Genomic DNA, 12,444 nt, shown 5'->3' on the forward strand with positions numbered 1-12,444 from the left:
GTGCCAGGCAGAGCTTTGAGGGCCCAACTGCAGCACTGCTGCTCTTCCTCCTCTGGCCCTTTCATAGGGATCTAGCAGCTGGACTGTGAGGGTGCAGGGTTTTGGAAAAGCAGAGGCATCGTCTGGCTTCTTCCCTCAGTTAAAATGCTCAGTGGAGCCAGAGGTCTGGCGCTGGCTCGTCTTTCTCCCACTCCTTCCAGACCCAGCAGCCAAGCCTGCAAGGTCTGAGACCATGCACAACCCTCCAAATCCATGTTCAGCTCTACAAAAGGCCATTCTCTGCAACGTGAAGCTGATGGCCTGCATTGCCATGAGAGGAGCTTTGGCCTGTGGTGTCACGTGAACATGGCTTTCTGGACAGGATTGCTAGTTTTGGACAACAGTGCTGGCACTGAAGGGATAGATCCTACGAGCCTCACAGCAAACCCTCTGCCAGCCACTGCTGGCCCGTCCTCTGCTGCTTCTCGGAGTCACCAGAGAAGTGACACCACAGGTAGACCTGATTTGGTGGTGTGACTTGCTGGAGCACAGGTGTGGACAATTTTAAGCTGTAAAATGAGAGACTGAAGGATGGAGAGGCCTCATCAGACACAGACTTGAATATATTTTTCCCTCAGAAATGAATGGGCTTGAATTTCATGTCCAGCATTGCAGGGATGGCATGGTGGTGGAAAACTATTTGCCAGCCCAACTTGATCACAATACTCCCTCTTGTTTTTCAAAGTACCTTTGAGGGTGGACATTGTTCTGGGAAGAGGGACACTTGCTGTTGTAGCCAAATGCTGGGTAAACGACCTTTTGGCCTGTCACCGAAACTCAGCAGGGAGGGTCTGGTTTCAGAGCAGGGTCAGAGGCTGATTGTCTCCCCAGTCCTCAGCCCCTCACTGGTGAGTGGGGAGCAGTGGGGAGGCTTTATCCTGAGTGCAGGCTACCAGCCAACACTCATCTCAAGAGGGTGTACAAGATCTGGAGGATGGATTTGGTTTTATATTGCCCTCTTTCCCATAAGTGGAGGTGAGACAGTCTGGCTAGATGGCCAGGAAGGTAGAGGAGGAGAAGACAAAGTAGACACAAAGTCATTCCCAACAGTTTACTTGTGTTGACCACCTTCAGCATTACTATTCCCGGTTCTCATTGCCATGCTCAGCCTGGGAGGACTGATGGTGTGACCCCTCAGGGGGCACAGAGAGGCTGGCTGTTCTGGGCAAAGCCTTAGTGGCCACGGTGGGCAGCTGGCAGGTGCCAGGGCATTGCTGTATAGTGTTCATTTCTTTCCCTCTTGCTGGAAAAGTGAGAAAGGAACCTGGAAATCTCCCTTGGGTGAGTGGGAAGGTGGGAAAGGGATGGTCCTGCCTCCTCAGAGCAGGGCTGTAAGCCAGACCGTGTGGCGTGGTTTGTTATTGGAAAAGTTGTGTCCCCATTTGGAGAAACTTGCTGAACTGAGCATTCCCATGACAGCAGGAAGGTCCCGGGCAGCCACTCCTGCCAGTCCTGCCCAAAGCCATGCAGGCTGCTGGTGCTGCCCTCCAGCCTGCCCACATAGCCCTCCAGCACTGGGATTGTGCTAGCCCAGGCTCAGGGGGCTCTAAATACTCTCCCAAGGAGGTTCCTCCCCTACTAAAAGCATTCAGAGGACCAAAAATCCCCCTGGAGCCCTGTGGTGGGGTCTGTGGGAAGTCTTCTGGTCCCAGCAGCTGTAATACCTTCACTGCCCCGTGTAGTGTCACATCTCGTCACATTGTAAACTAATGAATTCACTGCCCCATGTCACATCCTGTTCCGTCCTAAATGACTGAGCTCACTGCCCCGTGTTGCATCCTGTTCCTGTATGTCCCGACTCGATGCGGTCACTGCTTTGTGTTGCATTCTGTTGCGTCTTGAAACTTCTGCAGTTTACTGCCCCGTCTCACGTCCTTGGGCAGCAGAAGCTGTCAGCCCTTCCTGCAGACAGCTCAGCTCCGGCAGCTCTGTTTCCCACGAGGTTCCTTCCAAAATGCCACAGCTCATTCTGCCCTTTAGGACATCTGTTGCTTCCGTGAAGGAGGGGTGAGGGTTGTCCTAAGTGAAGGAGGGGAGAGCTGCAGCATCAGAGGGGGAAACTCTGTGATGATGCTGGTGAGAGCCAGTTAGGGTGTGAAAGGGACAATGAAAGGGACAAAGAGGGGGGAAGGAGATCAGCAGTTTTTATACTGCAGCCCACCCATGCACCCTAATGGGTTGCTCTATGGACTTTTCCAAGAGATTTGCACTCTGTGTGGTGCTTTTCCCTCTGCAGGACAGGCAGGCCAGGTGCCCCCTTAAATACGCCGGTAAAACACTCTGTTATTTGGCACTGCAGCTTCTGATTCCAGCACACCGGCACTCCCTGTCACCCTGGGAGCTGGAGAAAGGGCCTGAGGCCAGCGTGTACGTCCCTGTCTTAAAGATGGAGACAAGGAGCAGAGCACAGTGAGGAAGGATAATCCAGAAGTAGTCTGGGATCGCGAGCTGAAATGTGGCAATGGGGTTATCCAACCCCAAAGCCTTAAAGCCTAGTGGTAGTGGTCAAGGATGGAGATAAATATGTGCGTAAGGTCTTCTCTTTGGAGGAGCCTTGTCCTGATTTAAAGCACTAGAGCGATGCTCAGGACAGCTTCCCACACGGTGTGTCTGCCTTGCGGGATGGAGTAGCAACAGCCGTGCTGGCCTTGCATCAGCCAGCTGAGTACTGATCTGAGTCCAAAGCCACCTGAGCATCTCCACACTAGTCAGCAGCATGGGCAGAGGCACCCAGAACAGCTCCAAGGTCTGCAAACACTGGCGTGACCCTCAGAGCTGGCACAGGGCTGTCAAGGTGGTGGGGCTGCCTTATCTTTTTGGCATCCCACTCCCGTTGCTGTGAGCTTGCTGGTCTGGTTTCAGAGCCACCAGAGTGCTCATTGACTCCTAGGGGACTCCCTTTTGGACTAGCCAGGTGCTTGCGATAAGCAGCACTGGACACTGTGTCAGGCCAGGAGTGAAAGGTGCCTGCAGGACGGTGGGGAGGGAGCTGGCATGGCACTGCCAGTGCCACAGCCAGGGGCACACCCCTCTGGGAGCACCAGGTTGCCCCCTGCCCCGTGCCTTTCATACCCCCCTCCACAAGGACCACGAAGGGTGGCTCAGGAGCTGCTGCCTCTCACGTGCCGCTCTCTGACTTTCTCACTCTGTGTCTCTTCCTGTTCCATCTCTTCTCCTTGTTTTTCCAGAAAAGAAAGTCCAGTTCCAGCGTTCAGTTAATGGTGAGTGTCCTTCGTCTTCCTCAATGCTGATATATTGCTGGGCCTCTCCACACGTTCCAGCTTCCCCCATTTTTCTTTTGGAATTTACCTCGGGGCAGGGAAGAAGGGACAGCGGGGTTGGAGGGAACATCCTCAAAGCCGTATCACCCACAAACCCCATTAACAGGGTTGGTGCAGGCACTTGCTGGCCACCGGCTGGTGGGAAGCCAGCTCTGGTTCTTGCTGATGGGTTCTCATGCCGTTTCTCCCAGTTCTCCTGACTCAGGTCTGCAGGCTGCATCGGTCCAAGGAGCCTTGGAGAAACACCTTCCATGCCTCTGCGGGGACTGTATGGTCATGGGACACCTTGCCAACCTACATCGGGGTATTATGGGTAATACATAAGCAAGGCTCTGCTGGGAAGAGCTAGCAGAGCCATTGCTCTAGCTCCGCTAGCAGAGTCGCCTTGATGGGGCTCCTGGAGAGAGATGGGGGGTCAGTACCCCCCTCCCCCCCCCAAATCTGTGTAGTGCTCAGCTGTTTCTTGAAAGAGCTGTGTCTCAGCCTTCGGTGGTCCATGTGGGTCTTGGAAGCACTCTGTTTTATCGTACATTTCTCTCCCTACTCTGCGGTCAGTGTGGTCTCTCTCACTCCTGCACAGTCCCCTCTTTCTCATCCCAGCTCCTCCTCGCTGTTAATTTGTGCATCTCTCTCTTTATCGTACAGTCAACATGGTGTCTTCCACCCCCACACAGCCCCCGTCTCCCTGCCCCTCCGGCAGCGCTCCTAGGAACCCACCGGCCCCCCGGACCTGCCCCGTCTCTGTCCCCACAGGCGTCGGTAGGAAAGGCAGCGCCGTTCCTCCGAGCCGAGCCTCTCCCCAGCCCAGCCCTTGTGCCCCCGGCTACAAGGAGCGGAGGTCAGGGAGGGCTCTGCCAGCACTGCCCCAGAGCCGTGGCTGAGGACGGCTTGGACCTGCTGGCGTTTTCCTTGCTTTCTGTCCATTGGCACGGTCGAGCGCTGTGGGGTCAGACTCGGGGGGCTGTCGAACACACGAGCTCCGTCTGGCGTGGGGGGAAGACCCCTCTCACCACCCCGTCTTTCCTCTCTGTTCTTTGCTCAGGAATCGTCGGAGAGCACCAACACCACCATCGAGGACGAAGACACCAAAGGTATGGGCGGGGGCAGAGGGGGAGGTGGGTGGGCTGTTTGGGAGGAGGGCCCTGGGGTCGTTACTCTGGCCACACCAGTAAGATTTTGGCTATGGTGAAACCTACTGGGATCAAGCTGCCTCGGGGCCCCTCAGAAGTTGCTTTAGCTCAGATAGTTTCATGGCTGGTTCGCTGCCACGTGCAGCTGGGACACTGCTGGTGAGGAGGGAGGGAGCTCCCAAAAGCAGGGATGGAAACGGCAGAAATCTGCAGGGGCAGCAACCCGGCTGCCCACTCCTCCAAAATAAATGTCCTTTTAGGAAAAGCCTCTGGGGGAAATCCCTGACTCTGTCCTGCCTGGCTGCCAGAGACAGCTTTCTAAGAATAACCCAGGGAATCATTTATGGGTGCTAATTTGTAAAGTCTGTCGACGAGGCGATCTCAGCAAAGCAAGACGGACTTTGGCCTGATGTGTTAATGGGCCACTTGTCCTCCTGCGGAAGAGCTCCCTGAGCATGGACACGGAGGAAGGCGGTGCTCAGGGAGTGAGGGGAGTCCCTCTCCTCCTTTCTGGAGGACTCTCAGGAACGTTTCTCCCTCTCCTTTCATTAGCCAAAGTACAAGAGAAAAGAAATAAGGCAAGCATGACTTTGCATTTGAAGCAGAGGCTCATTTAAAAGCCCAGAGTTGCCTCTGACAGCTCCTCCTGGACCCCAGGAGCCAAACTCTCTCTTGCAGCCCAGTCCCTTCCCTTCCCAGCAGAGTGGGCAGAGCCCAGGATCCCACAGCACTCTTCATGGGGTCCATCCTTATGTCTGCTGGGGTGGCTGCTGATGCCACCCACCCGTCTTCCAGTTGAGACCCCCTCCTCCCATCTCAGAGGGAGGTGAGAGCATCGTTGGTCCAGCATGCCCTGGCTGGCCCCTGCTATGGGTTCACGGCGTAGAAGGTCCCATCTTGGCAAGGCTTTGCAGACAAGACCAGCCCATGCCAGCTTTTGGGCAAAGGTGGCTTTTCAGTCAGTGATTAACCCTTTTGCTTTTAGGAAAATACAAGGATTTTCAGTTTTGCCCAGACTTTGGAAGTCTTTCCAGGAGTGAAAACCCCTTCCCCACATCTCCCTCCCAAGTCACTCTCCTAGTTTTTCCCTGGACAATTTGCAATGCCCATCATCCCGTGGTCTGTTTCTAATGAGAAAAAGCTATCTCAGTTGCAACACCAGCACTTCTGCTTTGTTTTCTCCTTTTGTTTTCCTTTTCTCTTTAAACCAACAGTACGGAAGCAAGAAATCATTAAAGTCACAGAGCAGCTGATCGAAGCAATAAGCAATGGCGACTTTGAGTCCTACACGTGAGTGTGCCCAGAGTGGGTTTGGGCTGGAGTGGGGGCTCAGCCCCCCAGGGCAGGTGCTCTCGCTGTGACAACTCAGCCTGGGAGGTTTCACTGCTGCCCAGGGCAGGGTGACCAAGCTGATGGGGCAGTGGGGCACGGAGATCATCCAAGGAAAGCACGGGGACATTGGTTTCCAAACCTGATGCTTCTCTCTCACTAAGCTGACCACATCTCTCTGGTTCAGTTATCATGGATGAGCCTGTTTTCTGCAGAAAAAACGAATAACTGTAAACATGATTTATGGTGGAGGAAGGAACGTTGCATCCATGGTATCCATTATATCCAGATTGCCACAGGCTGCTTGGAAGCCTAACTGCTTTCTAGTCACTGATGTGATACTCTCAAAGTACACTGCTGTGTCCAAGGCCTGGTTAATTAGTGATGATTGAGTGAGTGCAGGTCTCCCTCCCTGCCTCAGAGAATCTCAGCAGGGGTATTTGATATAGAATAGAGAACATGAGTTTTTTTTCCCTGCTGCTTTTCCTTCTTACAAAGACAATGACAGTGTTTTGGGAGGTTTAACTGGAGATTAAATTGGCGACTGATGGAGGATTCGCCCTGCCTCACTGGGGTCCTGACTGCAGTCAGTGGGCTGGAGCAAGGTGGGGTGGGCTTCATGCAGAACGCAGGGATGGGGTCAGGCTTCTGCTGGAATTTCTTGCTGGTGCCAAGGCTCCTTGGTCTCAGACTAAGGGAGTCATCCAGATCATGAGCTGTTTGGGTTTTGCAGGCTCTCACAGCAGAAGCATTGAGATAACCTCTTCCTTTTCCCTTCCTCAGGAAGATGTGTGACCCTGGGATGACTGCCTTTGAGCCTGAGGCTCTGGGCAACCTTGTGGAAGGCCTGGATTTCCACCGATTCTACTTTGAAAACCGTAAGCAGCTCCTTTGTCTCCTAAGAGACCCTTCCCACTCTCCATGGGCCTGACTGTGTGTAGACCTCCATCAGCTCGTTGAAGAGAGGAGGGGAAGGGTGGCTTTGGGGGCATCTCTGGCTGACCTGGAAGATCCCAGCAGGAGATGAATGTAGCCTGTCAGGTCAACTGAGGCCAGGCTGTATGCAGAGGATTTGTTTGGTCAGCTGCTTTCTAGGTGGTCCCAGCCTAGACCCACCCATGCAGCATTTACTCAGCCCCTCCAAGCAGCCTAACCCCAGCATCCTCACTTCTCACACTGCTGCCACCCAAACTCCTCCCCCTGCCTAAATCCACTTGTATTTGTCCCCTCTCCAGTGTGGTCCCGCAACAGCAAGCCTGTGCACACGACAATCCTGAACCCCCACATCCACCTGATGGGAGACGAGTCTGCCTGCATCTCCTACATCCGCATCACGCAGTACGTGGACGCGGGAGGGATCCCCCGCACCGCCCAGTCCGAGGAGACCCGCATCTGGCACCGCCGGGATGGCAAATGGCAGATCGTCCACTTCCACAGATCCGGGGCACCCTCTGTGCTACCGCAGTAAGCCCTGTGAGGCCCTGGGGAAGGGGCACGGGGGTCGGGGACGAGAGGGGATGGGGCGGGCTCTTTGTGGGTGGGATCCTGCCCCGAGGATCTGTGCTGGGCAGGAGCTGCCCGGTTGCTGTGAGGCGGTGATGGGGAGGGGGGTGCTCTGCCGGAGGGACCGTCAAAGCAAACTCCCTCTCCTCCTGGCTCGTGTTTTGCAGCTGAAGCGCGGTCCTGCCCATGTCGGGTTTGTCACTGACTGACTACCAAGGGGAGGCCTCCTCCAACATCTTCACCTATGGGACTTTGGCTGTTGGCTCTGCTGCTTGGTTCCCGCTGGAATAACCCCTCGCTTCTCACCGCACACACGCAACGGCCCCACCGGTGCTACGCAAGCACCCCATCGAACCTCCCCACCCTGCCGTGGCCATGGCATCGGGCCCCCTTCCTCTGCATGAACCAAGAAAAGAGAAACCATGAATCCACACCCAAGTGTCAGGCCGGTGAGATAACACGTGCCGGGGTAAAGGCCTCCCTCCTCGGCTGCATGGCATTGGTGGGACCCTCCACTACCTGGCACGTCTCCTGAATTGGGCTTGGACTTGTCATCCGCCTCCATCCTCACCTCTGCTGGAAGCCCCCCGAGGAAGAGGAGGGTAGGGGGGCAGTTTTGAGCCACTCTGCACTGCACCCGCTCTGTGTGACGGTGGAATTTGCTTTGCTGCTCTTGAGGTGCCCATCTGCTGCAGTGGCTCCTGCCTGCTCCTGCACAGAGCTCCTGCTTCCTGGCAGCCTTGGCTGGGGAACCGCCGTTTAAACCCTTTGCAAAGTCCGTATTTCCCGCGCCCCCAGGCGAGGAGGGCAGCATTCAGATGGGTGAGTAAAGGCTGTTCGTTTTCCCTTCCCAGGAGTGCAGACTGGCTCCTTCCCAGGAGAGCAAGTAGGTTTGTGCCCTAGCCCTGGGCAGCTGCTGTGCCGAGAGGGATGCTCTCCCTGTTTCCTCCCTTCTCCCTTCGGAGCAGGGACAGGCTAAGTGGGGAGGAGGAGAAAGGCGACTGCTTCCTGGCACCATGTCAGCACAGGCCTCTGGGCCACGCTGTGCCCTGTTACCCACCCACCACCCAGCCTGGATCCTTCACCCCAGCCCTGCCGAGCTCCCACCCCTGCCCCTCGCATGCGGCACCCGGTGCTGTCCCGGGCCCGGCTCCTGGCTGGGATGGGGGCAGCCAACCCAGCCACCAATTATGAGGTGTAAACCTCCATCACCCACACAACTCCTTCCAGCGACGACGAGGAATGCAAGCTTTATAAAGTGTCAAAACTCTGCAGAATCTGATTGTGCTTCGAAGAAAACAAACAAGCCTTTAGCTGTCTTCTCCTTTGAGCGCATGCCTTTTTATAGGGAAAAGAAAACAATCTTCCGTGTGTTTCGTAACTTGGAGTGTTTGCTGAAATGGATCTTTATGTCATAACTAGAAACATTCAACTGTTTAGGGTGGGGAGGGCGGGGGGGATTTTCGGGGGTTGCTGTTTTTCCTTGCGTTTACACTTGGAGAGGGGTTGTGCTGCCATGAGGCTCCTCCCGGCGGTGCCGCAGCCCTCAGCCCCCGCATCCTGTCCCACAGCACCCGTCTCCCCAGGCCACCCCTTCCAGGGACACCTTCCCACACCTCACGGGTCTTCCTGCAGGGCAAACCCAGGCTGTGGCTCTTGGGAAGCCACTGAGACGTGGCTTTCGGGACTGAAGACATGGCCGGGAAGGAGAATTTTGGTCTTGCCTCTCGTCAGGTGGAGGCCCGAGGGTGGGCATTTTTTCCAGCAATTCTTGCTGTTCTTGTCCTCTTTTTTTTTTCCCCCCAATTGGAACCTCTTTGCTCGTTGATGTGAGACTCCTGCAGTGCTGCTGCCCTGAGGGACCTTCTAGCACTCTCTTCATCTGCATGGCGTTTAACTTTCTAGACAGTGCGTGTGTTGAAAAACAAAGAAGCAAACAAAAAACCCGCTTGTTTCGGACATAAACAGCAAAAAAAAAAGGGTAAAAAAGCAACAAAAAAAAGCAAAAAAAAAAAAAGCAGGAGATGTTTTCTCCATGTAAATTCTGAGTGTGTATTTTGCCTTTTCTGTGTTTCTGAACGCTTTGCTCTCTGTCAAGGCAGGGATGGCTGCCGTGTGAGATACAGCCACGTCCTTGCAGACTGCAAAACTGTTTTGGGAAGAAATCCCAACTGCTGGGGCGTGACCAGGCCCTGAGAAGTGTTGCAGTGTGCTGCGGTGCGTTCCAGGGTGTTGCAGGGTGCCCCGGTGTGTCCCGCTGTGCCGGCAGCGCGGCGGTTGCTGGCGGTGTGTGTAGGTGATGCCTTTCTGGAGGGGGCAAATCTCATAGGTGCTCCTCCATGGCTGCAAATGTGTGTCCCCGTGCCCTCTGTGGACCTGTGCTGCTTGGCTGTGGAGTTGAGGCGGTTTTCGAGAGATAGCCCCAAAGCAGGGAAGTGCATAAAGGGAGAGATTTAGCTTTCAAGATAGAGTTTGGGTGTTTTTTACAGATCTGTTTTTCTCCCTGTAGTCATGTAGTGCTGAAGTGGTTTGGTTATTTTTTTCATTTTTCAAGGAAGGACTCATCTCTTTCACAGTTCTCTCCCTCCCTCTCCAGCGCTGGCTCTGAAGCTGGGCATAGTGAGTGTCTCATCCACCTCCCAGTGCCCAGGCTCTCCAGGGGTCAGGAGTATTTTAGGGTGTTGGAATGAGATGGATAAGGAAGGAGGAGGTCATGGTATAGGGGCTGGCATGCAGATACTATTTCAGCCTGGTTTTGGAGCTGCTGAGGTCTGTGGACCTCGAGTGGGCTCAGATGGTGAGACTGTTCCAGCAGCTGGTACTGGAGAAAGGGCTGGGACAGGGGTGCAGTGGGGTTTGCCAGAGGTGATGAATGAGGTGCTGGGGTAGATACAATCTCCTTTCACTGAGAGCTCACTTTGGACTGTCACTGCTAGGGAGAAACATCTTGGTTGAGGTGTCTTCTTTCTCCTCCTTGAGGTTTCCCTATGGTCGTCTCTCCAGGGACAGGTTCCTCTGGAGGAAACAGGATGTCCTTGCAACACCTAAATGCTCCTGATCCTTTCCAAGAGAAGCAGGGTCTGGGCTTTCAAGTCCTCCAGTCTTCCAGTCAAGCTGAAGCCTGACCAAGGAAGATCCAACTTCCCAACCTGCCCACACTGGCAGCATTAAGCACCTGCACTTTAGGGGTCTCTTCTGCCTGGTTTCTCTTCCTCACCTCACCCTGCATCTCCAGAGCAGTTTTCTGTATCCCCAGAGCATCTCTGAGCAAGCACTGATGTACCACCACCCTTTCTTTCAGTAGCCATGGTGAACAGCTTCTGTTTCTGTCTTCCTTCACATCTGCTTTCTCCTAAATTTGTAGGAAAAATAGACAAATAAAATTCTTCACCTGCCATCACCCTTTGGCTCCCAGAGCCAGAGATGCTGCTGGTACAGCTGCACTTTTACGCTGTAAAGACAGGGCTGTTGGCACTGTCCCTGGCATGTGCTAACTGGCATTGTCCCAACAATCCCACCATGGTTCTGGGAGTGACGAGGTCCAGAGCCTGTTCCAAACTGCTGTGTTGACAAGATCACCTTGTTGGGATGGAGTTTACCACTACAGAACTGCTGTCAGCCTCAATACTGGAGATCAGGCTGCAGCACATTTCATTTCATTTCCTAGTACAGACAGCCCATCTCACCTGGTCACTTGGCTGTCTGGGTCACACCGAACTCAGAAATCCTCCAAACCAACCATTTCTTCCACCACTCACAGACCACAGGGCATATCTAAGTGGAAGCACTGGCTGTAGTGGTCTCAGGCTCCCAGCTCCACAGGTAGACTCGGGAATTGCTTGTTTTCTTTTCCTGGCTGCCAGGGTCCAGCTGCAACATCATCAATTCTCAGGTCTTGCTGGTGTTTCTGCTTTGGAAAAAGAAGCCACTCCTGGGCTTCTGCTCTTTGCTAGAGAAGTGGATGCTCTGCTCCTTACCACAGCCAGGCACAGCCAGGAGAATTGTCTTTTCACCTCTGCCAGGCACTGAACTCCCATCTGACTTGAAGCCTGCCTCCCCTCCCTTTGCCTTCCACGAGTTGATGCCCTCATGGAACCCCAGAGGTCGGACCAGAGAGCGGCAGCCATCTGCTCCCACTTTGAGCTCCTGGTTTGCTCTGCAGCCCGTGGCAGGATTGCTTGGGAAGATTGGCAAACAGTGCTGAGTTTGAGAGGGCAGACACATAGTCCCATGGCCCAAGAGGTGTCTGTCAGCAGAAGATCCTGTAACCATGTCCTCTGATCATCCCAGGAGCTCGGCTGACCCTTCTTCCTCACCGCAGGACACATCTCATGGCACACGCCATTCTCTTGATGCAACCACCATCCTCCTGAACAAGACAGAGACCTCACCCTCACCCGTTTCCAAAGGTGCAGGTCCCAATCCGTCCATACCAGACAGGGAAACCAGGCTGTGGGAACATCAGAGAGAGGCTGGTGGCCCCTCTGCCCTCGTCTCTCCAAGGCCACTCACCGTCTCCTTGCCCCTCAGCTGAATGTCCTTCCCACCTGCAGAGAGAGGGGAGATGGGGCAGCGGAGGGGGTTGTATTGAGTGGCTCCTTCCTTCTTTGGGTTCTTGTCCCTTTTTCCTAACTGTTGCACAATTTTAGGGCTTTTGTAACATTTTTTTGGACAAGCAGGGAAAATATATTATCAGTGGTTGAAGAAAAAAAATTGAGATCTCTCTCATATATTATAGATATAAAAAATTATATATACACACAGGAAATCTCTATGGAAATATTTATTTAAGATGATTGCAAAAAGTATATTATAATGAAGAGTATACCAAGCTTTGTCAAGTAAAAAAAAAACAGGCCCTGGGGAGGGGTGGCTGCCTGTCCCCTCGTGTCTGTCAGTCCGTACAGTTGCAGCTGAAGCCTTTCTCTTATCTTTTTGTAAGTGCATTGGAACTGTCGAGCAGTGTGACCGTGTCGGGATCAGTGGGAGCTTGACGGGGGTGGGGGGTAAGGGATTGATTTTGTTTTCTTTTCCTTTGTGGGTTTGTTTTTCCTTGTTTTGAAACCTGTGGCTGTGAACAGAATGATCACTGCTCAAATCGGATGCTCTGTTTGGGGAGGGCGGGAAGCGGGGGGGTGGGAAACGGGTGCGGGGTGGGTGCG

The 12,444-nt window shown here is 54.1% G+C and overlaps 1 protein-coding gene across 5 annotated transcripts in view; it reads left to right on the forward strand.

The window, feature by feature from the left end:
* The window catches only part of CAMK2A (calcium/calmodulin dependent protein kinase II alpha), a 30,111-nt gene extending 22,864 nt beyond the window's left edge, over positions 1 to 7,247 (forward strand). For 2 of the 5 annotated variants that reach the window (XM_062003130.1, XM_062003129.1), the window contains exons 14-18: positions 3,228 to 3,260; positions 4,363 to 4,411; positions 5,665 to 5,740; positions 6,563 to 6,657; positions 7,015 to 7,247. In XM_062003130.1, the coding sequence (XP_061859114.1) occupies positions 3,228 to 3,260; positions 4,363 to 4,411; positions 5,665 to 5,740; positions 6,563 to 6,657; positions 7,015 to 7,247 (486 nt within the window). The remainder of the gene's footprint in view (positions 1 to 3,227; positions 3,261 to 4,362; positions 4,412 to 5,664; positions 5,741 to 6,562; positions 6,658 to 7,014) is intronic. The other 3 variants (XM_062003132.1, XM_062003131.1, XM_062003133.1) reach the window with 2 other exon arrangements.
* Positions 7,248 to 12,444: the final 5,197 nt, after the last annotated feature.

This window comes from Colius striatus, chromosome 9, assembly GCF_028858725.1.
Source record: "Colius striatus isolate bColStr4 chromosome 9, bColStr4.1.hap1, whole genome shotgun sequence".
NCBI lineage: Eukaryota > Metazoa > Chordata > Aves > Coliiformes > Coliidae > Colius > Colius striatus.